Genomic DNA, 26983 nt, shown 5'->3' on the forward strand with positions numbered 1-26983 from the left:
TTAACTTTTCCAAGATCTAGGCATTTACATCTGTCTACATTTAAATCAATTAAATTAATTTTCCTCCAGGTAATTACTCATTTTTGCCTGTAATATGTTTGCATAGTTATCTGCCTTTTCCCCTCACTTCACTATTTTGCTTTTGTTTGAAGCACTTTGCCAGACTTCCTATTTGCTAAGAATTCTTAATGCTGATTCTGCTTTATTGGGGACCAGTTTGTTTTCACATCTGGTCTACAGTCTAAATACTGTTTTGTAGCTTAGTGGTGTGAAATGAGAGGCAAGCAATAGGAACCCACTTAGTATGCTGACTGGGGCCCAATTCACTGGGCCTGAGGTGTCTATCATTCCTATGTGCTTAGCTCATTCTCCACACTCAGAACAGTGTGGTGAACAATGATGAGCACTCTGATTCTTTGGCCTTTGCTCAAGTCCCTTAGTGTTATGCTTCAGGAACTTCTACTGGGTCCCTTTACTCCTCCTGTGCAGTTTCCACACAGCCTTTGTTGCTCATAATTGCTCTCATGAGCTTTCACTTCTCTTTTCCCCATTATACTGCTTCTGGGAGGTGAGTTTTATAGAGTTAGTATTAAATATTTGTTAAACTAAATTAAATTGCTGATTGGAATTACAAAATAATTTTGGGATAAAAATGAAAAGCTCGGGGCTAGGGTTGTGACTCAGTGGTAGAGTGCTCACCTAGCATACATGAGGCACTGGGTTCGATCCTCAGCACCACATTAAAAAAAATAATATGTCCGCCTAAAACTAAAGATACATAAATAAATAAATGTTTAAAAACATTAGAAGCTGTTACTGTTTAAAAGATGTTTATTGTTGATTGACAATATAAAGTCGTGGAAAAATAATGTAATTTGAGGGTGGTATCAATAAGCTGTGTTCTAGTTCTGACTCTATAACTACTTTTTTGTTTTAGGGAGACTCAGTCCTACTGATAGTTTTAATTTACATTTCTTGATTACTAGTAAGATAGAAAATCTTCTATATTTATTGGTATAAATATTAAATGACTTGGCTGGGTTTTTTTCATAGCTTATTTCTTAGTTGATTTAAAAAAAATTTTTTTTTTAGTTGTTGATAGACCTTTCTTTTATTTATTTATATGTGGTGCTGAGAATTGAACCCAGTGTCTCACACATGTCAGGCAAGTGCGCTACGGTGAGCCCCAGCCCCAGCCCTTCTCAGTTGACTTTTGGGTCATTTATGTTTGTGTGTTTTGCATCAAAGAGGCCAAAAATATGAATGTTAACTTTGTTATGTGCAGGGATTTTGTTGTTCTTGTTGTTGTTGTTTTTTTGTTTTTTCTTTTTTTTATTGGTTGTTCACAACATTACAAAGCTCTTGACATATCATATTTCATACATTAGAATCAAGTGGGTTATGAACTCCCATTTTTACTCCAAATACAGATTGCAGAATCGCATTGGTTACACATCCACATTTTTACATACTGCCATATTAGTGACTGTTGTATTCTGCTCCCTCTCCTATCCTCTACTATCCCCCTTCCCCTCCTTGTTGTTGTTTTAAAATATATTTTTTTAGTTGTTGATGGACCTTTAGTCATTTATTTATATGCAGTGCTGAGAATTGAACCCAGTGCCTCACACATGTGAGGCAAATGTCTACCACTGAGCCACAACCCCAGCCCTTGTTGTTGTTGTTTTTGATGCTGATAATTGAACCCAGGGATTTCATTCAGTCTAAAATAGAGATTCATTCCTTCTATATTTACATATTAGGAGGGGTAACTAATCCAGAAGTAGAAACCACAGTGAACAAATCTTGTCTGTGAGGGTGGGTTGGAATTTGGATAGATTCATGTACTCATGTATGTGTATTTATGTACTTTTCATTGTTTAGGATAAAGCCAGAACAATACTGGATAACATGAGGAAGCTGGAGAAAGAACTATTCAAAAAGATGGAGTCAGTCCTCCAAAACAAGCATCTTGATATGGATAAAATTGCTAATCTCTTTCCTCAGAGTACAAAGGATGAAATTAGAATTTATAAGGCAAATATTACTTCATAGCAATCATAGAAATGGTGGAAATCTCCCTCAAAGTCAGAATCCATTGTCTTGAGGTAAACCTACTTAGCTATTATTCTTTAATAGCATTCAAGTGATAGTTCAATTGTTAAAACTCATATAGTTTTGCTGAGATACTGACAAAGAAAACCAAACATATATCATGAGGTAGCTAGGTGTTATTCCAGGCAATTATTTCTTTTAGCCACAATAACTTTTTTTGTCACAATAATTAAGTACTCAGGTGCTGGGGCTGAGGCTCGGTGGTACAGCATTTCCCTCTCATTGTGTGAGGCATTGGATTTGATCCTCTGCACAACATGAAAATAAATAAAATAAAAGTATTGTGTCCATCTACAACTAAAAAAATTAAGTATTAAATTCTACATAAAGCATAAGACATTAATATGATGCATGGATTTATACTTATAATTTCGTAGTACCCTCAAATCATTTTATCAATTATTTTAAGTTTTTTTAGTAATGGAAAATATATGAAGTGGTGAGTTTTCTTATGATTTAGGCAAATATTAACCAGTGCTAACAAGGGAATTTTCTAGATTTACACACTAAATCTTTATCATTGTATTAATTCTGAAAATACACTTTCATTCAAACACATTCTATATCAAGAGTTGGCTTACCAGTGAACTTATAGCTCCAATTGTTTAGCCTTCCACTGTCTCTTAGAAACCACTATTTTGTTTTTAGTTTTCTCTGTTTTGCTTTCCCCAGAATGTTGGAATCATACAGTAGGTATTCTTTCAGATTGATTTCTCTTGCTTACTAGTAACATACACTTAAGTTACTCCGTGTTTTTCATGACTTGATAACGCCTTTCTTTTTAGCACTGAATAATATCCCACTGTCTGGATGTATCACTGTCTGGATGTATCATTACTAAAGGACATTTTGGTTGCTTTTAAGTCTTGGCAATTATGAATAAATCTACACACTGCCATAAGCAGGTTTCTGTGTGGATGTAAAATTTCAACTTACATTGGGTAAATTACAAAGTGTGCAACTGCTGGGTCATATGGTAAGACCATGTTCAGTTTTTGTAAGAATTCGCCAAACTGTCTTCCAGAGTAATTTGCATCTCCACCAGCAATGTTGCACCATATCCTTCCCAGCATTTTTTGTGTCAGTGTTTTAAATTTTTACCATTCTAATAGTTGGCAGTTGTTTCTCGTATTAATTTGCAATTCCCTAGTGACATGAAATGTTGAACATCTTTTCATTGCTTATTTGCCACCTGGGTACATCTTCTTTGGTGAGGTGTCTGTTCAGATCTTTTGCCCATTTTGAAATCAGTTGTTTGTTCATTTTCTTATTGTTGAGTCTAAAACTCTTTCAAAGACATTGTTCTTGGGTTAAAGTCTCTTAACAAATACCACCAAGAGCCTGCTAATTAATCTGTCCTCTGTCTTTATCTTATTACACGTTCACCATTGTTTTTTATGTTTCAACTATGCTGCCCTTTCAAGTCTTGGAATGTGCCCAGTTCCTTCCTCATGGCTACACCCTCTGTTGTACCATTCATTCCGTGTTCTCACCTTTTGTAGTTCTTTTAATGGTTTTGCTAAGACAGGAATTCCTTAAGGAAGTTTTCCTCAAACCACAAGGTCAGGTCTCTCTTAAATACTCTTGGAGCCACATGCTATCCTGATCACAAATTAATTATACATTAAACATTTACACAGAACATTAAACACAGTAGAACGAAGCTCTATGAAACTAGGAATCATATTTGTTCTTACTGTTGTATGTGCAGTGTTCAGTATTGTGTCTGGCATGTAATAAATGCTTATTAATAGATATTTGCAAAATGAATATTCAGATACTGACAGGAAAAATTTATACAGTCCTCTGCCTATAAAATGCAAGGTTGCAGAAATTATCTAGATAATTTATCTATACAACTTGTTAGCTTTTGATAAGTTTCAAATCAAGCTGTTGCTTCTTTCCATATTAGAAATGGGAATATATCCCCATATGAAAGTAAGGATAATTGGGGCTGGAGCCATGGCTCAGTGGTAGAGGACTTGCCTCACACGTGTGAGGCACTAGGTTCAATCCTTCTCAGCACCACGTAAAAATAAATATATTGTGTCTATCTACAACTAAAAAAGTTAAAAAAAACAAGGATTATTAATGTAGTATTAATGTATGTAATTATTAGTGTAAATTAATATAATATAGCTTGACTTTCACTGTATAAATGCAATTGGGCTGTGAGTACTTGTGGGGGTAATTAATGCCTTGGGATATATTGTAAAAAATTTAAGGTTTTATTAAATTTTATCTATTGTACGAGTAAAAAATATAGTTGCTGAATTAAGCTTTTTATTAGGTCAACCCTTAAATTATGTTATAAACCAAGGGAGTCATCTAATAAATTGAGTACTTTACAGAAAGCTACATTGTTTGATCTTGATGAAAATATCAGTTTATATATTTATTGTTAAAAAAAAGAATGTTGTCCTAGAAATAATATGCAGCCTAGAATTTTGGGAAGTTAGTTCCTTCTTGTAAAATTTTCCAAAAACAGTTCTACATAGTGAATTTTTCTCTTTTGAATTAATTACTTCAGATTTCCATCATGCCAACTGCAGAACTTTAAAATCTGTCTTTTCCTGAAGAATAGTGATAATATGTATGGTCCTGAACTGTGTTTCCAGTCATCTTTCATCACATGGGTATAAGTTACAAAGGGGCAAAAACCAAGAGCTGTATTCTGCTGCATAACTTTTGGGTCACTAATCATTATATACTTTATCTTATTCTAAAAATATTAAAAGCAAAGCACAAGTTAGGCATGGACTTGTTCATTGAGAGTTAAGATAACAATAGACTATGCTGAAGATTAGTAAAAAGGGGTAGATTTTAATCAAAATTGTATCAGATAATTTTCTCAGCTGTGACTCTACATATTAAAAATCATGAGATGTGGCTCAGCAGTAGAGTGCTTGCCTAGCATGTGCAAGGCGCTGGGTTCGATCCTCAGCACCACATAAAAATAAATAAAATAAAGGTATTGTGTCCAACCACAACTAAAAATAATATTTAAGAAAAATCATGAAATGTATGTAAGGCACTCTTAATTTCATATTAACTCATTCATAAAAGGTGTTTAGTGAATTCATAATTGGGGAAGTTCCTATGCACAGGACCTAACGGGTCATGAAGAAAGGGACAGTCTTAAGACTCATTTAAGAAAACATTAAGAACTTAGATTAAAGACCCGTTTGATAGTATCTGTATCATTGCAGTTGCCCAAAGAAAAGATGACAGCAGTGAAAGTTAAAATAGGTAGTTTATTGAGAAACTTGCTTTGTCAGTGAGAAAGTAACAGTTACAAATATTTTCATTTAATAAAATTAGCATATCCTTAATCTAAAAACATCTCTTAAAATCCTTTATCTGAAACTGCAGATCATTCTGATCTAGGATTTTCTTTTAGTGTCTCCCATGGAAAAAGAGGTTGCAGAATCCTTTTGTGCAAATAACAGAACATATGCAGTATGACTTATTTGTATGACTTGTTCATAAATAAAAAATTTCTCCACTTGAGTTTGAGTTGCCTGCATGCATGTGAGTTACATCTCTACTGGAACAGCAGTGAGGCTTTATGCTTACTCCTGAGCATTCAAAGAGTATTAACGTGGTCATATTTTTTTAGAAAAAGTTCCCCCACAAGACAGTTCTGTTTAAAAACACGCCCATTCTCTAATGATAGCTTGAAATTTGTATAGGTTAATGGTATACTAAAGTAAAATTTACTTGTTAAATACACTAGGCTTCCATGCAGGTTTTTAAAAAATTTATATATCTGTTGCATTAAAAGGGCAATAATTTTCTAAACGGCTCTATATAGAAAACACTAAACATGAGATAAACATTTCAACATATTTTAAGTAAGTTAAACTGACACCTAATAATTAAGTAGATGTTCAAAAATCATGTGAATAACTCCCTTTAATTTTCTGAAGATGAACTTTATCTGTTATGGTCTGAATGTTTGCATCCCCTCAAATTCATATGTTAAAATGTAATCCCCAGTGGGATGGTACTGGGGGGTGACTAGGTCGTGAGGGTAGAGCCCTCATGAATGGCATCAGTCCCTTTCTCAGGGCTGAAGAGACAAGAGTTTTTCCCTTCTACCATGTGAGGTCACAGCAAAAGGGCACCAGCTGTAAACCAGAAATCAGGCTTTCACCAGACACTGAGCCTGCCCATGTCTTAAATCTTAGACTACACAGCCTCCAGACCTATAAGAAATAAGTTTCTGTTGTTTATAAGCTATCCAGTTTGTGGTGTTTTGTTATAGCTGCCTTAATGGACTAAGATAGCAACATTTAGTAATTTAAAAATTTACAGATTTTTTTTTTAATACATAGAACATAGACTGAATTCTAAAGGTAGTCATAGGGTGCTATGTCTAGAAGTTTTAACTCTTGACTTGGACTAAATATATGGTCCTTTTTTTTTTTTTTTTTTTTTTTTAAAGAGAGAGTGAGAGGGGGGGGAGAGAGAGAGAGAGAGAGAGAGAGAGAGAGAGAGAGAGAGAGAGAGAATTTTTAATATTTATTTTTTAGTTCTCGGCGGACACAACATCTTTGTTGGTATGTGGTGCTGAGGATCGAACCCGGGCCGCACGCATGCCAGGCGAGCGCGCTACCGCTTGAGCCACATCCCCAGCCCCGATATATATGGTCCTTTTTATTCATTGCAGGGAGAAAAGTAGTAGGGTTATTATTCTGTACTATGTTGCTTTGTGCAAATAATAAGTGATACATCACATGGCAATAATTTTTTAATATTTAAACAAATATGCACAAATTACTATCTGTCGCACAAAAGTTAGAGATTGGATTTTGATGATAATATTTATGGAAGTTTTTATTTCTTTCTTAATGACATAGATTAGTACTTTGGTTAGAAGAGCAAGAAGAGACAAGCCTATTTAAAAAAAAAAGGCAGTGATTCTAATTTGTTAATGAGTTTTTTCGAAGAAATGGACGGGGCTGGGAGGAATAAGAACCTCTTATTAGGTTCAGTAAAATTATTTTTTTTTTAGGAAGTGCCATCAATAAATGTAAAGTTACCATAATTTTATGTCCATTTCACCAGCAGAACATCTGTCAAATTTGGCAATTAAAAGAAATTGTCAACTGGATATTGATTTTGAAGTTATAGCAAACAGTTGTAGGAAGAAATCATTTTATAATGTTGCCACATTAGTATTATTTATAGTAATTATTATATTCACTATCAGAACTTTTCCTTTTGTTTTTTTTCTTTTTCCTAGGTCACTTTCCTATGTGTTTTACATACTAAAACCACAGTGTTGGCACGGGGCGGGGGGAATGCATCTTGTCAGATTTTACAGAAGTGTCAACTAAGGCTCAGACAGGGTCTAACTTGCCTAAGATCACACAGATAAATACTGGATCTGGGACTAGAATATGATTCCATGGAGGATTCTCTCCTTTATCATTTAGGACTTAGGAGAAAGTGAGGATGGGGGTGAATGCTCAATTTCTTTATAGCTTTCCTGTTGGGGGCTGTTTGCATTAATAGCAGAAGTCTGTTCAGGACTCTTTTGAAGAAATCTGTAAAACAAGTACTCATCCCGAAATTCATATTCATTGGTAATATGTTGGATGACTCCCCCTTGCACCAGTCTGTCTCCATATATCACAGCTTCACCACGGTCAGAGGCAAGGCCAACTTCAATTAGCCAGTTCACCAGGTCACAGCCACAGAAGGTCCCAGCAGAAGTCTTTGCACCACACCTGTATGTCAAAGGAATGATTCACCCATATGTTCTGTAAACCTGGTATCAGCACTGCATGGTAGAGGACAAGCAAGGAAAAAATAGAAGGAAACAAGGGAAGACGGCACGATAATTAAAAGCATGGCAGGAATGAAACTGTTCTGAATATAAAGGAATTGTTAACTTTCCTGACCCCAGAAAGACTCCTGGAGAAAAATAAAATATGCCAATAATGCTTGTGAAAACAGAAACGCTTCAACAACAAAAAATGGACATAGGTAATGTCTGAATATTATATATATTATAATTTCTTATATTCTTATTTGTGCTAAGTAATTTTAATTGTCTCAGGAACATTACATATTTTTTGTAAGCTCTTAAGAAGTGACTATTTTTATTAAACTACTCAAATCAAACTTTATTATCGTGCCCACAAGTAGTGTTTCTTTCCATCAGCAACCAAGACAACCTCACTTTTGTGTTTGTCAGGATTTGCTTCATTAAAAAGCAAGGAAAGAATAAGTGAGATCTGTCTTGCTACAAATCTTAAGATTTTTTAAAATGTGCTTTATAAATCTACTTCTTGATCACTTAAATTTTGTCTTCTTAATGCAAATATGAGGTCCTTCAAATATGTTCAAATAAGCAAGGAAAAGAGAAATGAAAAAAAAAAAAAAAACAACCAAACCCAATTACATAAATTGTGTACAAATATGCAATAGACAACAAAAATCTGTCCACAAGCATCAGTCAAGCTGTAAAACCTAAAGTGCTTGACAATGAGAAATAGCGAATGAAGACTGAGATGAAATGAGAAACAGGTGACAAGAATTTAAAAACATTTTATCATAAATAAAATATATGTGTATCATATAAGAATTATAAAAAAGGTTAATAAACGAAAATGTTTCTCAAGTATGTAAAAATCACAGTATGTTTTGTTTTGAGGTGCTGGGGATGTCACCCAGGGCCTTCATGATTGTTAGGCAAGCATTCCACCGCTGAACTACATCCCCAACCCCAGATTACAATATTTTAACTTAGTAATAAGAACTCTTAACTTAATTCTTTGTAACTGCAAACATCATTTTGACAGAAGCCTGAATGTTACAACCCCTGTCTGAGCCTTCTTCCTGTTTGTTGGCTTTTAATTTATAGTCCTAATGCCTTCTCTCCCAGACACCAATTGAATAGTTTCTTGAAGACTGTGATCAGGCAGCTGTAACAAAAGCCCATGGAGATGTACAGAGTGTCAGAGAATGTGATGCTGTACAGGCAGTAGAGCCTGGAAAGGGACAGGGAACAGGCCAGAACACTACCAGCTGGTGCCCATTCAACCATCTGGGACCAAGGCAGCCTGGCAGCCCTGCAAATGGTAAGAGCTACACTTCCCGACAGTTGGCAAGCACAACAGGCCTGACAGAGATAACAACAGAGTTTTCTTTTTTAATTTTGAAAAGCAGTTGAAAAAAAAGTTGTTGATGCGGATAATATCTTGAAATAATTGTGCTCAGCCCTTTAAGGGTAGAACATTAGTTTTTCTCCATAGTTTACCATTAGGCTAGGCATATCACAGACATTTTGTCACCTAATTCAAACAATATTGAGAGTCAGATTTTTAAAGAAAAGGAAAACTAAGGCTAGAGAATTGAACCTACCTATTGTCACACAGCCAAGAAACTTCAATTCAGGAGTTGAATTCTAGTATTAACCTACACCCAAATGCTTCCCCTTTCCACCATCTAACCTAGGCTACCTTCTGATTATAATGGCATGTATATTAAATATAGTGGCATAATAGGTGCAAATAAACTATCCTATATAATTTTCAGTTATACACATGTTACTTTCCTTATGTTTTATTTTTCTTTCATGACAACCAAAAATATTTTCACTACAAATTTGTTTATTCAAAGTTGGTCATTTCCTGCTGCAGTATATTCCATACCTTGAAGATATAATGTCATAGACCAAAGGAAAATTAGGACTTGAGGTGAAATATAAGCAGCAGAATTAATTAAGAGGCAGAAATTTTATTATTATTATTATTTGTGGTACCAGGGATTGAATCTGGGGCACTTTACCCCAGAGCTACATCCTTTTTTAAAAAATTTTGAGACAGGGTCTCACTAAGTTAACATGGCTGGCCTTGAATTTGCCATCCTCCTGCCTCAGCCTCCCAAATTGCTGGGCTTACAGGAGTATGCCACCACTCCTGCCTTCATTTTGTTTTCTTGGCAGTATGAAACAATATAACAATATAACACTAGAAAATGGGAATATAAAACCATTTCTGAATCCAGTGTATTTCAAAGCTTTGTGAGAGACACTAATGGCCAACATGAAGTGAACATTAATATTCTACCACATTCGGGTTTGTTTTAAAGTTTTCACATTTTATGTAGAAATCAGAAGTTATATGATATTTTAAAATAGTAAAATCAAAGTAATATGTCTCTTTCATATGCTACTTCTTAAACTAAAAACTGACCCATAACTATTAGCCTATTAAAATCCAAAAATAGTTAATCTAAAATATAATTATTTGGATCCACAATGGCAATTTGCTTACCTTCTTTCCTTGACGATGTTACGGATACAGAGGTCACGGTGATAATGGATAAATTGTTGACAGGTCATTTTTATTTCCTCAGAAACAGGAGAATCTCTGTTTTCTGCTGTTTCTTTATTGTTCCATAGAAATTCAAGTCTGAAAACCAAAATTTAAGGAGTTTATTTTTTCTTACTGGAGATTGAACCTGGAACTTTGTGAAAACCTAGGCAAATGCTCTACCACTGAGTGACATCCTCAGCACCCCCACCCCCCACCATTTTTTGTGGTCCTGGGGATTGAACCCAGGGTCTTGTTACAGCAAGGCAAGCACTCTACCAAACTGAGCTATATCCCAAGCCCCTCAGCCCCTTTTTAAGAAATGTTTTTGTCTTGATACAGATTCTCACTAATATGCCCAGGCTGGCCTCAAACTTGAGGCCTCCCAGGAGCTGGGATTATAGATGTGTATTACCATGCCTGACTAAGGAGGCTATTTTTTTTTTTAAATTATTCACTTTCTTAAAGTTTTTTTCTAAAACTTTATTTTACTTTTATTTTTATGTGGTGCTGAGGATTGAACCCAGTGCTTCACATGTGCTAGACAAGTGTTCTACCACTGAGCTACAACCCCAGCCGAAGGAAGCTATTTTTAACGAAAGAAAAGCATGGAGAGAGAATCCCTTCTGCTCTATCAAAATGGCTGTTCCAAAGCCAGTCACCAAATTTCCCATCTCATCTACAACACAACTGATTCTGCATTTAGTCTCCTTTTCACAGAAGGCTGGGTGAGTGACCTAATTATTTTATAAATCCTCTAGACATTTTTGGCTCATTTCAGTTTTTACTAAGAAATATTCCTTATACTGCATTTTTGAAACACAAAGATAACTTAGATATCAAATAGTTTACTCAATCATTTTGAAATTTTGGTATCACAGAGGCAAATACTGGGCTCTGGAGTACAGACTGGTTTTGTTTTGGCCAGCTCACACAATAGAACTGTTGAGTAGTTCACATTATGGAGCTGATAACTAAGTTCAATAACTTTCTTACTACGCTTTTCCTTCATGAAATGATTATGACCCTAACATTGAAATCTTAGTGAATAAGATGATGCTGATGCTAAAGGAGAAGAAATAAAGAAGAAAAGATACTGTTTTGGGGCACTATTCATAGAGCAGGTAGGATGAATTCTGTTAGCACTTCTAATTTCTACTAATTTTGACTTTAAAAGCAAATGAAGTACAAAGATTTGTCCCTCTGCCTTTTCCTCCCACCTACAAGTTGCAATACTTGTTACTTTTTAAAATTCTTGATCTTAATTCAAAGAAGCCCTTTACTAAGCCAATAAAATAATTTAGAAAGAAAAATTGAGTTTTCTATAAGTTAGTTTGATAGAAGAATCCTGTTGTCAAAGGTGAAAGACAATCAAATATATTCCTTTGGGGGCACCACTTAATACTACCCTTTCTAAAGACATGTTCAAGTTTTATTTAACTTTATGTAGCTAATGGCATAGATCAAAATCAGAGTCCATCAGTTTTTGTTAAAATGCAAATTATATTGCTCCATTTATAATAGTTCTTCCAACATTTTCTCTGCAGTTATTTACAACTATGTGAATCAACAGATAACCCTTGTATGGTGCTTAGTGATGGTCTAACAGTTTAAAGGTATAAAAATATCAGTATCTTAATATAATGGCTTTGTCATCAAATTTAGGAATATAGAGATTTATTTCAAAACTAAATTTACCTTCTTTTGAAAGGCAGGATGATTAAATGTTTGTCCAATCCAAAGATTCCAAAGGAAATAAATCCCTAGGGAAGAAAACAAAATTATTTTTTCTGAATGCAGCAATAAAATTGTAAGAGCAGGAATTAAGGAAGTCACCAAATTTAGTGCTTGAGGAGGCAAACTTATAGTGTGATTAGAGCAACATTTCAAATGAAGCATACAAAGCAGGTACTCTAAAGTTCAGTACCTGGAACCAGACATGTTTGCTGCCTCTTCCCAATCATTCTGTTCTAATTATGATGGGTGATAAAAACTAGTGCTGAGCAACCATATTCCTATGACTTCTTACTAAAGAAAAATGAAAATATTTAAGGATTATATGTCTTTGTTTTCTTGTTTTTGAAAAAAAAATCTCCCACTGTGCTTAGGTATTTATTGTTTTTTTGTTGAAACTTCATAAATTACATAATTAACAAGTGCTGCAATATCCAATAATAATAACTGAACAGAATTTATGTGAAGTGATACTGGCTAGTGGTTAGGGAAAGGGCTTGAAGGAATTGGAGTAATAAGGCAAACTGGCACCAGATATAAGCCACAGATCAGGAAATTTCAGACTGCCTGGGAGAAAGGGAGCTCAGCTGCCATTTGTGAAGCATACTGAGGTGCAGGTTGGTGGAAGGTGGGATGGAGAAGGCAATATAACATTATATGAAGGGCCCGATTTTCTTTACCCCAAACTATAAGCAGTCAGAAGGGAATATCTTTCTCCTCCTCTCCAAAAGGAAGACTGGATGAGAGTGAGGTTTGTGTGTCTCTCACTCCCTTGAACTACTTGTGTGGGAGCATTCCTGGCACTAATTCAGTTCATGACAAAGTGCAGTGCAATGAAGCTTTCTCAGCCCCAGGACTAGGAGGGCTAAGCTTGAATTGGCTTTCTGAATGCATAATGCCACAGAAGACTGAGATTTTTCAATCTAGTATTTTATAATTCTTGGATACAAAGTCAGATCTTAATATCACAATGTAAGATATAGTTATCAAGTAGATCTTGGGAAGTTCATATTTGTTGTAATAAGCTGACACAAATAACCGAGGTAATTTGTACCTTTAGATATAACCATTTTGTTCCCACAATAATGGCAAAACAAACTGGAAATACTTCAAGAAATTAATGTTAGGAAAAATCTTGCAGGAGCATTTATTGACAAGTCTTAACTCACTCTTGGCAAATTATTTTACATTTAGTAGGCAACATACTGATTTCAAATACAATATTTTTTCAAACTGATATTCAATCTCTGGATGAGGGATGAGTATTCTCTAATTAAAAAGTAAGGGGCTGAGCTGGGGATGTGGCTCAGTGATAGAGCACTTGACTAGCATATGCAATATCCTGGGTTTGATCCCCAGCACCACCACCCCCGACACCCACAGTTAATGAAAAGATCAAGTTTTGAAATTTGCACCTAAAAATATTTTCCAATATGTAAAACGTATTGTTAAATATGTATTTTAATAGTGTCATGAACATAGACAATAGCACCTTTTACATCACTTTTTCATGGAATTTTAGTTTTCTATGTTTTAAACTGGGGATGATAACATCTATGTTGCAAGTATTATTGTGATGTTTAAATGAGATAATGAATATAAAATGCTTAGCAATTTTTGGCACACAAAAAACTATCAAGGAAAACAAATATTACCCCTGACTAAAGTTTTATTTACACACCACATGATTTTAAAGTAAAGATTTAAGTATCTGTTGTTTAAAATGTAAATGAAATAATATTTGTCCATCTAAGGGGATAAATCCTTTAAAGGAAGGTGAATTATTTTTCCCAAAGTGAGTTTTTAAGATTACAAAAAGTTTAAAAAGAACTTAGGACATCTTGTCCCTGCTTAAATTATGATTCTTTATCTCAAAACCAAAGCAAAAAAATTATTTGGTATTGCTGGTTGAAACACTCAATGTACATTCTGATGACTTTAACCAATATAAGAATTCATCTCTACTAGAAGACAGGCAGCAGCTGTCAGCTGTCATGTATACCAGCAGCTGGCAAACAAACTAAACCCTATTGATTTAGAAGAAAACAACAACATCCGCATACCCTTCTCTGCATTCAACTCATCCAGGAAGACAAAAACCCCTCAAAGTTTCAGTAAATAAGTACCTGGCCAAAGTTAAACACAGCACAGAAAAACTGTAACTCAACGTATAGTCTTCCAGGCTCTTGGTTGAATAGCCACCATAAACAACTGGAAAGATTCTATAAAGAAAAAAAAAAGAGTATTTTAAAATGAAGCCTGCTAATCATTTCTCTCCATCCAGAGCACAGTACAATAACTTTTCTACCTAATAATTAGGGGGGGGGGGAGACTAAAAGGAAAAACACTGAGAGAATACAGAGGCTTTGTCTTTCAAACAAGAGGTTTCAACTACTTCTTCTGACAGATGTCTTTCAAACAGCATCTATTCTGATCAGATTTGAAGCAAGAAGACATGAGCCATAATACAGAGACTTACATAATATACCAGGACTGCCGACTAGCCTAAGACAGGACTGATTTTAAAATTAGTTCTACACAATGAAAATAATTATATCACTAAGCAGGAATTCTTGGCAGCATTTCTTTTCTTTTCTTTTTTTTAAAATTTTTGTCCTTAAACAGCAGATAAAGTGTAGCTGGCTGATATCATACTATGTAACAAGCATTCTGTGTGAAAAGGGCTCGTAGGTTATATGGCCTATCTCCCACCTCTAGGCAGGTTACACTTAAACTACCTTTAAAAAATTATAATAACTAGCTGGGCCCGGTGGTGCATGCCTATAATCCCAGCGGCTCAGGAGGCTGAGACAGGAGATCACAAGTTCAAGACAAGCCTCAGCAACTAAGCTAGACCCTATCTCCAAATAAAATATAAAAGGGTGGAGATGTAGAAATCATATCTGGGTTGTGCTTGCTTCGGCAGCACATATACTAAAATTGGAAAGATACAGAGAAGATTAGCATGGCCCCTGCGCAAAGATGACACGCAAATTCGTGAAATCATATCTGGGTTAAATCCCTCCCCCCAAAATTACAATATTCAATACTGGTGAGAGCACTTTATAAATCTATACTGTCTACCCTTTGAAAAACAATTTAGTAGAATACGTCTAAAATCACAGAAATATTTATTCTCTTTGATCCAGGTTTCTCAACTTTGGGAATATATCACTAGAAAATATAATGCATGGAGATGTTTTTTAGAGTATTTTGAAAAGTTAGGAACAATTCATAAAGAAGTGGTTGAGTAAATTATATAGCTCTCTATTGTTTACTGGGGAGCCATTTAAAGTATTAATTTTGGACACTCTGAAAATGCTTGACATAAGTGAAAAAGCAGGTTATAAATATATGTATTATTAGAACCATGAAAAATGTGTTAAAAATTCAAAAGCAGGGGCCAGGGGTGGTGCTCAGTGATAGAGCCTGTGCTTAGCATGTGTGATAACCCTGGGTTCAATCTCCAGCACCCCCTTCCCCACAAAAATGTTAGATGTAATTTTTTTTAAAGAGAGAGAGAGAGAGAGAGAGAGAGAGAGAGAGAGACAGAATTTTTATATATATATATATATATATTAGTTTTCAGCGGACACAACATCTTTGTTTGTATGTGGTGCTGAGGATTGAACCTGGGCCGCACGCAAGACAGGCGAGCGCGCTACCGCTTGAGCCACATCCCCAGCCCCAGATGTCAGTAATTTGATGGGCATTTTTCCTCTTTTCCCTACTGCATGAAGTAGTTAGGTTGATTTCCATAATTAAATCTATTCTTTCAAGTTAATTTATATGAGAAATATCTTGTGAGAGATAATGTAGGCATTTGTCCACTTCGGTCAGTCAAGCATGTTAGGGATAACTGGCCCTTGGACACATGATGGAGATATCTATCTGATTTTACCAAATTTACGTTCAGAGCGCAGAATGAATAAGTAATTCTAATAGAATAGGCTACTGGAACACTTAGGCAACAGAGTAACACGAATGATTCTCCCCTCGCCACCAAAAAAACTAAAAAAACAAAAAACACTTAAACTAGATTAGAATTTAAATAGCCTAGCCACTCTACTCTTGAAAAGTAGCAACTAAGTTTCGGTCCCAGATGCCTAAATAAAACCTTTGCCAGACATTTAAAGAAATAGGTCCCAAACAAAACCAGAGAAACATTTACAGCAAATAGGCCAATAATGAGAAGTAAACACAGCAAGACATGTCGAGTCAGTTGCTGGTCTCCACTCTGCAGATACCGTTCTTCTTCTTGGGCTAATATGCAGCTCTGGGAGTTACAGCGACTCACACAGTGATCATCTATGAAACAGTAAGCACAACAATTTGTAATCAGAGCTTTTTATTTGAATGCATTTTAAATTTATAATGACTTCCTAAGAGAAACAACAAAAAAGCACATTCAGCTAAGAATCAGTATGTAATTTTCGATGAAATCGGGGGAAAGCTCTGTCATGTTGTTTTAGGAGTTTTAGTTGGAGAGTGTTTTTATCTGAAAAAAACCCACTAGTATGTAATATTTCCCTTTTATACCATTCACCAATGTTTTCTATCTATATAATTTGTTATATAGTTATATATTAATATATGTTTTATAATTATACATAAAATTTTAAAAGGCTAAATTAATAACTCATGTTTCACCTGCATTAAATCTTCATAGTAGTCATGAATACACTATTTTGACTAACTGTGAAATAAATTTACAATTAACTCCTGCCTTTTCTGAGTTTAAAATTTGCCTTACAAAAGGCCTTACAAGGTACCAACTAGGTCTATATGCTATGTTTTGTTCACATATGAGACCAAACTCAAATCACAGAACTGACTCTTTTCTGGCCTAAAACAGGGGTGAGGGATCTTTCAAAAGAAACTTGTTTTTCCACTTCAGCTCCACTTTGTATATGGTACTAAAGAAAAAGGAAAAATTTTTACATAATACATGCCTAGTCTACCATACAATCTTATATAAGTTAAAGATTAAAAAACAATTTTATAGCTCTTACCCTAAAAATAAAAATCTCTATTTCTTAAGGCCACTTTTTGGGAAAGGATATCTACAACCACTAAATGTGGTCTAGAGTAATAGTTAATGGTAGGGAGAAAGTTTACAGTCTTGCTAAGTAAAAAGAAAGTAGGTCACCAAACTATCTCTGTAGTATGATTCTATTTTAATAATAACTATTTGTATATATCTGCTCTAGTTTGACTCTTGAATGTCCCCCAAAGACCCAGTATTAAAGGCTGTCCCTAGTCTGAGGCACTGTTGGGAGGTTGTGAAACATTTAGGAGGTAGGTAAGGCACAGTGGAAGAAAAGATATTGGGACTCCAGCCCCTCCTTTCTTTCTCTCTTTGCTTCATGGCTGCCATGAGATGAGCAGCTTCTTTGCCACATGCTCCCACCACGATGTACTGTGCTGCCTTAGGCCCAAAGCACCTGGGTCACTTGACCATGAATTGAAACCTCCTAAACTATGAGCCAAAATAAACCTTTTTTCCTTATTAAGCTGATTACCTCAGGAATTTTGTCACAGTAATAGAAAGCTAACATAATAACTTATGTGTAGAAAATTTGAGTTATATTTATATATGTGTGTATATATATTATGAAAAACCTGGTTTTAAAATATTATGTGCACACATTATTAAAATGCATAAAATAAATTTTATTAGTTTTTCATTTGTCTTTTCCCACATTGTTGCCATTTAGCAATCTAAATGTAATATTTATTTTGCCTTTGTGCAACAGCAGGGAATGGGGGACGAATTATATTGTAAAGCTCTAGAAATTCTCATTTGTCTATGGTTTAATTTCCTTTAGGCTTTTTTTTTTAAATTTCAGGCTTAGGAATGATACTAAATTACATGGTTAGATGATGTCCATATATGATGGCTTTCTTTTAATATGATTTTTACAAAACATGATCAGAAAATTTTGAAAGTCCCTATAGTATACAAGTTTTCATGAATCAGTATTAGTAATGAAGAAAATGATAGTTAAAGAAAGACTAAGGATAATTTGAGAAGCAGAAAATGACTTTACTATGATATTGGGTAGAGAGAAAAAAATTATAAGAAAGCAAACCTTGGGACATAAAGAAACACTACTTTACAAAAGAAGCACATAAATAAAAACTAAGACAATTTAACTGAATTCGAGATTGGATGTCCTATTAGAAAATTTAATGAAGGCTGATAATCTGATATTTCTCTCTATGGAAACCTAAGTTCTACTACTATTTAAGATTCATTCCTAGCCAACAGATAGCAGACAAATATAAATGCCACCTGAATAACAACTCTTGCCAGTATTACATTTAATGAACATTTACCACGTATACCATACACAATGCTAAGTGACTTGCACCCATAATTTCTTATAATCCTCCCAACATTTATTATATAAAGACATATGCCATGGGCTGGGGTTGTAGCTCAGTGGTAGAGTGCTCGCCTTTCATGTGGAAGACACTGGGTTTGATCCTCAGCACCACATTAAAAATAAAAATAAAGGTACTAGGTACATGTATAACTAAAAAAACTTTTAAAAATGCCTTTTGCAACAATGTAATTGACAGATTCTCCATCACAAGGAGCAAAATCAACTGAAAGTGCACTGCAATTTCAATTTTATATAAATATGTTCAGTTTTAAATAATTTAAAATTCAGAAAAAAAGTGATTTAGTCTCTTAGTTTACATGCCAAAAGTTTATTACTTTTAAAGTTGTTTTTCTTATTTTTTAAAGAAGTTATATTTAAAGCACAATATAATTAAGCACTAATTAATTAGTCCTGGTCATAAGGGTTGGTGATAGGGGAAAGTCTCAGCTTCTAAAATAAGAAAAAATGCCAAAATAATAATAATAGCTTTTAGGACAAATTTCTTGGGTTTATCTCTTGAGTTAAATTTATTGGAAAGTGTGTGTGCATGTGTGTGTGTGTGCGCGTGCGTGCATGCACACATGCGTGTGATACTATAAGAACTTTATCTTTTAAAAATAAATGTTCTCTCTGCACGATTATTATTCTATTCACATCTTTTTCCTAGTTTATTTGAGAATCTGTTCTCAAATAGTGTTCTGTAGTATTACAGCTGCTGAAGAAATACTATGTAGAGGTTTCGTGACACAGAAGGACAAGGGCTCTTCTGTTCCTTATGCCCTTCCTCATATCCCAGGGCACTTACTTTTCTCAAATGAAGGAGTCACAGGCCCACTGGTGCTTGTGTTTGCTGCTGGCTCTATTGATGGGTAGCATAATTCACCATTTCCCATGGAGCAAGAGCAGCAACCTATATATAGAAAAATAATGTGAGAGTAGAGCCCAACCACAACAGAAATGGACAAGTTCAAGAAATTCCAAACAAAACCAAACCACCCAAAACCTACTCATGCTGCCTCCATGGAAATATTTTCACTTGACAATTATCAAAAGTATTCAAATGTGCTGTACAATATTAACATTTTAAAAAGTGTCAGATGAATGATCATCATCTTTATATATTGTCTTCTTATATGAGAGAAGAAAAAATTTATTCATTGCTGTTTTAATTCTACTGTATTTTGGGAACTAAAAATTCACTTTCCTAAAACACAGCTTTTATTTCATCACTTTTCAAAAATACATACTAGTGTTCTACTGGTAACTGTGGAAAATTCAAACTCAGTCTAAATGGATAGCTGCCTATGACTTGGCCTCTTTTCCTAGCCAGCTACCCATCCTAAGCAACAAAAAGCATTTCCTTCTTTCAGGACAATTCTTCACACCCTCCACAAGTCCCATCAAGACCTAGGCTGACTCAAAAGACCTAAATATGGCATACTACAGGGACACAGCCACATCAATATTTATAGCAGCACAATTCACAATAGGTAGATTGTGGAGCCAACCTAGATGCCCTTCAATGGATGAATGATAGAAAAAATGTGGCATTTATACATGATGGAATATTACTCAGCACTAAAAAATAACAAGATCATGGCATTTGCAGGAAATAGATGGCAATTAGAGCAGATCATGCTAAGTGAAGTTAGTCAATCCCAAAAAAACAAATGCCGAATGTCTTCTCTGATATAAGGGAGGTGACTCAAAATGGGGTAGGGAGGAAGAGCATGAGAAGAAAATTACCTCTAGTTAGGGAAGAGAGGTGGAAGGGAAAGGTAGGGAGAAGGGGAATTGCATATTCGTTATACAGAATACAGGTATGACGATGTGAGGGAAAAAAAAAAGAATTGTGTCACATTAGATTGGGTAGAGAGAAGGGAGGGGAGGGGAGGGGATGGGGGGAATGGAAGGACAGCAGAATAAAATAGACATTATTATTGCTGTGGGTATATACGTGACTGCATGACCAATGTAATTCTACAACCTGTACACTTAGAAAAATGAGAAATTATATCCCATCTGATTCAATTGTATATGTCAAGATCATTGTACTGTCATGTGTAACTAATTAAAACAAACAAACATACAATAAAAGACCTAGGCTGATCAAATCTTCTCCTGCTTTCTAAGTTAGGCTTGAAATCACTTCTTTCAAGAATCTGTCTCCTATTAGTTTAGATGATGCAGTAAAAACAATGATATATGTTTTTCTTTCAAATATATACTGCTGAAAATCTCTTGCAGGTTTATAGGCAGGTTGGCTTATAGAAGTCACACTGAGATATCTGTTATAGAGCTGTAATTTTTTCTTCCATAAAGTCATAGAACTGTACACTGTGCTCTTTAAAACCTTTCACACTTACATAGGCATGGTGCTCCTTGACATGGATTATAATTGAATAATAAGTTTAATAACAAACTATTAAAATTTAATATGCTAGAAAAATGAATAATTCCCAAGAATAACCTTTCATTGACAACATGCTTAATTTCTTCAATGATGTTCTTAAAAGTATTTAAAAGTAACAAAACTGCAGTCTAAAATGACCTTGCTAAATTTAAGATATTGATGCTATCTCAAGGTTAAAATAGAACCAAAGGATAATAGAAAAGAAAATACATTATCTAGTCCATACTTCTTCAGAAACTTGAAGGTTTCAATCAGCTAATTTTCTTTTCAGTGTTAGGGATTGAACTACATCCACAAAACATTTTTTATTTTGAGACAGGGTTTTGGTAAGTTGCTGAGGCTGGCCTTGAACTTGCAATCCTCCTGCTACATCCTGAGTAGCTGGGATTGCACCACCACATCCAGCCAGTCTATCAGATAGACAAATCACTTATAGTCTAGTCTAGTGGGCTATATAAACAACTTAAAAAGCAATTATAAAATAGTGAAATAAGAGGGAAGTATAAACATCACAGAAGGTTTCTTAGATAAGGTATAGCTATCATCTTGCTCTCCATTTATTTATACTATAGGTTCAAGTTATTTTCTTGCTGGAGATGATAATAATGGATTTAAAGAAAAGCTATTATACAGTTCATCTGCTATTTTTAAATAATAGGTAAAGATGTAGCAGCAAAAGTCTCTGGGCCTAAGACTCTTAGTTCAGCAATTCCCACAGATGTCTGGCCTTTGGTAGCCAGTTTTAAAACACTTGTGGAAAAGAAAGACACAGCCAGCTGTAGGTGGGATGGTCTTCAAGCTCTGTCAGAAAACAATCAATATATGGGTTTGTAGGATACCCGCAAGATTCTTTAAGAAAGTAAAGTAGGAAAGGAAGTTGTGCATGATCAGAACAGTACTCTAGGCCCATGGAAGTCAGCTTTTAAACATTCAATCCTTGAACTTCAGCTTTCAAAAGGAAAGTGGTCAAGAAACTTGAATGAAATTCTGATATAATCATGAATTACCTAAGAAAGAAATTAGTGAGCTTGGGTTTAAAGGCCCTGAAGTATAAAAGAATAATAGAAAAGAATATAATAGAAAAGAGGTATAATATATATAAAATATATATTATATATATATATAAAGGAGGTATAATATAATATAATAGAAAAGAGGTATAATAAAATGAATGCCATTTTGGGGAAAAGCATGGAAAGCTCAGTAGTGGAGAGAGGGGAAAGCTGAAGAGGAGAGGGGGCAGAACTGGGCCGGAGCAGGGCATGTCTGGATTGTGGAAGATCTTGAGCACCATGTACAGGAGTGTGAACCTTGTCCAACTGCAGGGTCCTCCTAGACCTGCATCAGGAGTCTATGTGACCAGAGCTCTGTGAGGAAGATTTTGCCAATTCATATAAAACAGATTGGAGCAGGGAGTGATGGGAGACAGGCAGCCCAGTTTGGAAGGAATTACAAGAATCTAGCAGAGAGACTAGAGGCCACAGTGGGGAATAAAGGTCAGGTGTAGATGAAGGACCCTGCAGAGGGAGAACTGCCCATTCTGAAAGGCTAAAATACCTGAGAAGGAAACAGAAGATGTGCCTGGAAGGCCTGAAGGATGATCACACATTCACTAAAACCAAATTTCTGGAAGTTATACTCAGGTCCTCCATTAGCTCTCACCAGTCCAGTTGATTGCAAGTCCATCAGTACAGCTTCTGAGTCTGACCTATCCGGTCCATCCCACACCTACCACCCTCTGCCCTGTATCCGGCCTAGCCTATTGCAAAAACTACTAATAGGACCCTTTACTTGTAAGACAAAACCTTCATATTTTCTGATGACACAGAATGCCCTCTGTACCTGCTTACTTTTTCAACTTTCTTTGATCTCTTCCCCATATGTACCCTGAGTTCAAGCTTTACTGAATTTCTTGCAGTTATCTAAGAAGAAAAATTGTTATCTCATATTTCATTACCTTTGCAGAAGTTGTGGAACATTATGAATTATATGATTCTACATGTAGATAAATAAATAGGAGAAAGAGGAATAAAATTTCTGGGTGATAAATAAACCATAAAATAACTCTGGGGAATAGAGTCAAGGGCAAGGGAGGGGAAGAGTTTAGCTTCTCTTTTAATTGTCTTTGAATTCCTTTTTAATTGTATTTGAATTATAATTGTAATTGTATTTGAATTCCTTACTGTATGAATGTCTTTTTTTTTTTTTTGTACTGGGGATTTAACTAGAGACAATTTATCACTGATCTATATCCTAGCCATTTTTATTTTGAGACAGGGTCTCACTAAGTTGTTTAGGGGCTCTCTAGTTTGCTGAGGCTAGTCTTGAACCTTGATGTCTTCCTTTTATAATGAAACGTTATAATAAGCGGGGTGCAATGGTGCATACCTGAAATCTCAGGGACTCTGAAGGTGAGGCAGGAGGATTGCAAGTTTAGGCTAGCTTCAGCAAATTGGTGAGACTCTGTCTCAAAATAAAAAGTAAAAAGGACTGGTGATATAGTTCAGTGGTAAAGCACTCCTGGGTTCAATACCTAGTACCAAAAATAACAATAACAGTAATAATCATAATAAAAAATGTTATCAGTACATTTGGTCCTATACCTCCAGAGTCTTGGGGTCCCTACACCTGCATGTGGGTGCCCTTGGGATTATTGGCATTCAGGGATGTAGCCACAGTGTTTTCCAACAGGAGAAATGCAAGTGCCTGAATCCTGCTCAGAGGGTTTTGTACAGGGGTGTGATATTGGAGAACTATAGGAAATTGTTTTTCCTGGATAAGGATGTCTTGTCTTCAGAAAACAGGATCTGCCCTATATCTTTGTGTTTTTTCTTGTGTGCCTCTTGGGAGGCTCTTCATCAAGCCATATTAATTCAAAATGCAAAAGTTTCATATTATTGGATATTTTAATAATTTTGTTGAGTTACTCTCTTTGTTTCAATACAATTGAGTTGATTTGCCATAGTTTGTCATATAAAATATCTTAGTTTTTCTGGAGTACACTTAAAATTCTGTAAAAAAATTAATAAAATGTTATAATAATAGCTATTACATACTCATACTTACTATGTGCTGGACTTTATACATGTTCACTCATTTTATACAGTAACATTCTTTTTCTTTCTTTCTTTTTTTTTGATATTGGGGATTGAACGCAGAGGCACTTAACCACTGTGCCACTTCCCTAGCCCTTTTTTACATTTTATTTAGACACAGGGTCTCACTGAGTTGCTTAGGGCCTTCCTAAGTTGCTGAGGCCAGCTTTGAACTCGGGATCCTCCTGCCTCAGCCTCCCAAGCCGCTAGGATTACAGGTCACCACTGCACCTGGCTCCAATCACATTCTTACAGGTAGGTGTTACTAGATAAAGAAAGTGAAACACTGGGAACTTGCCCAAGATCAGACAGTAGTGGGCTGGGGATGTGGCTCAAGTGGTAGCGTGCTCGCCTGGCATGCGTGCGGTTTGATTCTCAGCACCACATACAAACAAAGATGTTGTGTCCGCCGAAAACTAAAAAATAAAATATTAAAAATTCTCTCTCTCTCTCTTTAAAATTAAAAAAAAAGAAAAAAAAAGGATCAGACAGTAGTAAATCATGAAGTCAGGCTTTGAACACAGGCAATATGGCTCCAGGGTAAGTTTTTAACCACTCTTTTATATACTTCCAGTTTGGAACGGGTGAGGAAGGAAGAAAGGAAATTTACATGGCGAGATTTGTGGGCAGCATTTTAAATGCAACATTCCTAGCACTAACACAGTTCATGACAGAGTGCTGTGCAATGAAACTTTCTCATTTCTTCCTTTTGTCACTCTTTCTTCTTATACTTCTTATACTTCTTATACTTCTTATACTCTTCTTATACTTCTTATACTTTACTCATCTTTCTACTCCATAAGCTATCTAAACAAAATATTGTAAACCATCATTTATTCTTCTGAGCACAATGTCTGTTATCTGTGAACTTTCCACATGCATCAGTGCATCCAAAATGCATACACTGTTGCTGACTTCCCTTCATGAATTGAAACAAATCCTGCAACAATTGTTGACTCTTACTAACACATATACTAGTTAGGATCATATTTTTACTTATCCAAGAATGGGCAAACATCTTCCATAAAGGGTTAGATAATATTTTAGGCTTTACAAGCCAGTCTCTGATGCAGTGACTCAACTCTGCTATTACAGCATGAAAGCAGCCATAGACAATGCGTAAATCAATAAGCATGGCTGTTTTAATAAAATTACAGACATGAAATTTAGGTTTCATATAATTTCCAGTAGTCACAAAATATTAATGTAAAAATCATTTTTATATGGTGGGTGTGATTTGGTGTGTGCTCTAGTTTGCAGATGCCTAATTTCTACTATCAATCCAGCCTCTTAGTAGCCTCCTTTAACTCACTTTGTTGATAAAATGTTGTTAAATTAACATATATATGTGTGTAGATTTCTAGGAAGAATATTCCTTTCCATTGTGACTTCTTTCTAAACTTTCTAAGCTCTCAGGTTTCAGGAAGTCCTACATTTTTAACAAAAGATTGTCCTCACAAACATACTTTCAGAAATAATTTGTAAACTCTTCCTATTATTGACTGTGATTCAGGTTCTTAATTTGGCAAATACCTATGATTTTCAGAATAGTTCAGGGAACCTCTCTTAAGCAAAATAATTAGGATGTATGCTATAAAGGCATGTAACATACTTGTTTCTGGTATTGAACTTGTAAAAAGTTCTGGTTCATTTGTTGGTGCTGGACTCTCATCAAAAGCAGTGTTTCCAGGCTCCACTGCTTTGTGGCTCTGAGACTGACCGAAACCTTCATAGTGTCCTGCTTGGGTGGTGCGGTTCATGCACATGAGTGATATACCAGCTATTAGAATGCTGCAGAACAGGGTGACTGCTGTGGTGATCATCTGACGATGTTAAAAAAAAAAAAGACATTAGGCCACTTTTTACAATCCCATCTGATAATCTTAGCAGAATGCATTGAGAGCATTTTTTGATGGAAAATACATCTGCACAGTTGTAAATACTCTAGAACAGTGGTTCTTAAGAATGGGTAACAGCATATAAGGAATATACTTGAAGAGAAATCAGAGTCTGTTTATAATCATGTAAGTGTTCTAGATGCTTTGTTGTACAGCAGCTGATTAACATAGCCACTGGTTTCTTTTACAAGTAATTAGAATAATTTGTTATAACTTTAATTTTGAATTTTTGCTTATGTAGTTCAAGTATACTTCAGTTGAGAAATTTTATGATAGTAAAAATGAATAAGTACAGCTAATACTTATGAGCGGTAACTATATGTCAGCACTAGTCAAAGTCCTTTACATGTATATCTTATTTATTCTCATAAAAACTCAAATTCAAAATTACAGAACAGGAAAAAAAAGGATAACAAATGAAAATCTTCAGGGAGGTTTTTAAAAACACATTCTTGGGGCCTTCCTGAAGAATTCAGCAGGCTCATAAGCCTCTTACTCTATAGCTGTTCAAGTACACTTTTTCCCAGACACATTGTTTTCTGAAATTTATATTTTTGATAGGATTAAGAATCAAGAGTTTGACATTTACTATTACTGCTAGCTTGTTAAATGGCTTTAAATTAATCACTCTTTTCTCCAGTAAAGAAAACATAATTCATAAGAGTTTTTAAGAAGAATCAATTAAGCTCAAGCATTCTTCAGCTAAATACAGACTTAGCATGCAAAACGTTCATCATATTTGAGGTGTGACAAGGTGATATAGGATCACCAGTATAAACTGCAATAAATTAGAATAGATTTTTAAAGTTAATTTCAATGTAAGTATAATTAGGTACATTAACAAGCTAAAATGAGATGTTCTCAAGAACAGAACTGCCAATAAATTCTTCCCACCTGCTCTTTTCCATAAAAGAAGGCTGAGTCAATGCTATCTCCATTGTGTTTTCCAGTTATCAAAAGAACACCAACAAGGAGAGCAGGAATTCTATAATAACAAGGGTAATTGAGAGAG

General features: G+C 35.1%; 2 protein-coding genes across 12 annotated transcripts in view; one reads left to right on the plus strand and one right to left on the minus strand.

The window, feature by feature from the left end:
- The window catches only part of SCRN3 (secernin 3), a 32181-nt gene extending 25645 nt beyond the window's left edge, over window positions 1–6536 (plus strand). For all 8 annotated transcript variants that reach the window (XM_081262247.1, XM_081262249.1, XM_081262248.1 and 5 more), the window contains exon 8: window positions 1885–6536. In XM_081262247.1, coding sequence (XP_081118373.1) covers window positions 1885–2055 — 171 coding nt within the window. In that variant the 3' untranslated portion in view covers window positions 2056–6536. The remainder of the gene's footprint in view (window positions 1–1884) is intronic.
- The window catches only part of GPR155 (G protein-coupled receptor 155), a 79531-nt gene that overhangs the window by 23618 nt on the left and 28930 nt on the right, over window positions 1–26983 (minus strand). For 2 of the 4 annotated variants that reach the window (XM_081262231.1, XM_081262232.1), the window contains exons 9-16: window positions 26866–26956; window positions 25686–25896; window positions 19371–19475; window positions 16348–16484; window positions 14303–14398; window positions 12141–12205; window positions 10404–10541; window positions 6922–7850 (exon numbers count right to left, since the gene is read on the minus strand). In XM_081262231.1, the coding sequence (XP_081118357.1) occupies window positions 7553–7850; window positions 10404–10541; window positions 12141–12205; window positions 14303–14398; window positions 16348–16484; window positions 19371–19475; window positions 25686–25896; window positions 26866–26956 (1141 nt within the window). In that variant the 3' untranslated portion in view covers window positions 6922–7552. Of the gene's footprint in view, window positions 1–6921; window positions 7904–10403; window positions 10542–12140; window positions 12206–14302; window positions 14399–16347; window positions 16485–19370; window positions 19476–25685; window positions 25897–26865; window positions 26957–26983 lie in introns of those variants that run through there. The other 2 variants (XM_081262234.1, XM_081262233.1) reach the window with 2 other exon arrangements.

The sequence above is a fragment of the Spermophilus citellus genome (genome assembly GCF_964194105.1).
Source record: "Spermophilus citellus genome assembly, chromosome: 11".
In the NCBI taxonomy this organism is placed as follows: Eukaryota; Metazoa; Chordata; class Mammalia; order Rodentia; family Sciuridae; genus Spermophilus; species Spermophilus citellus.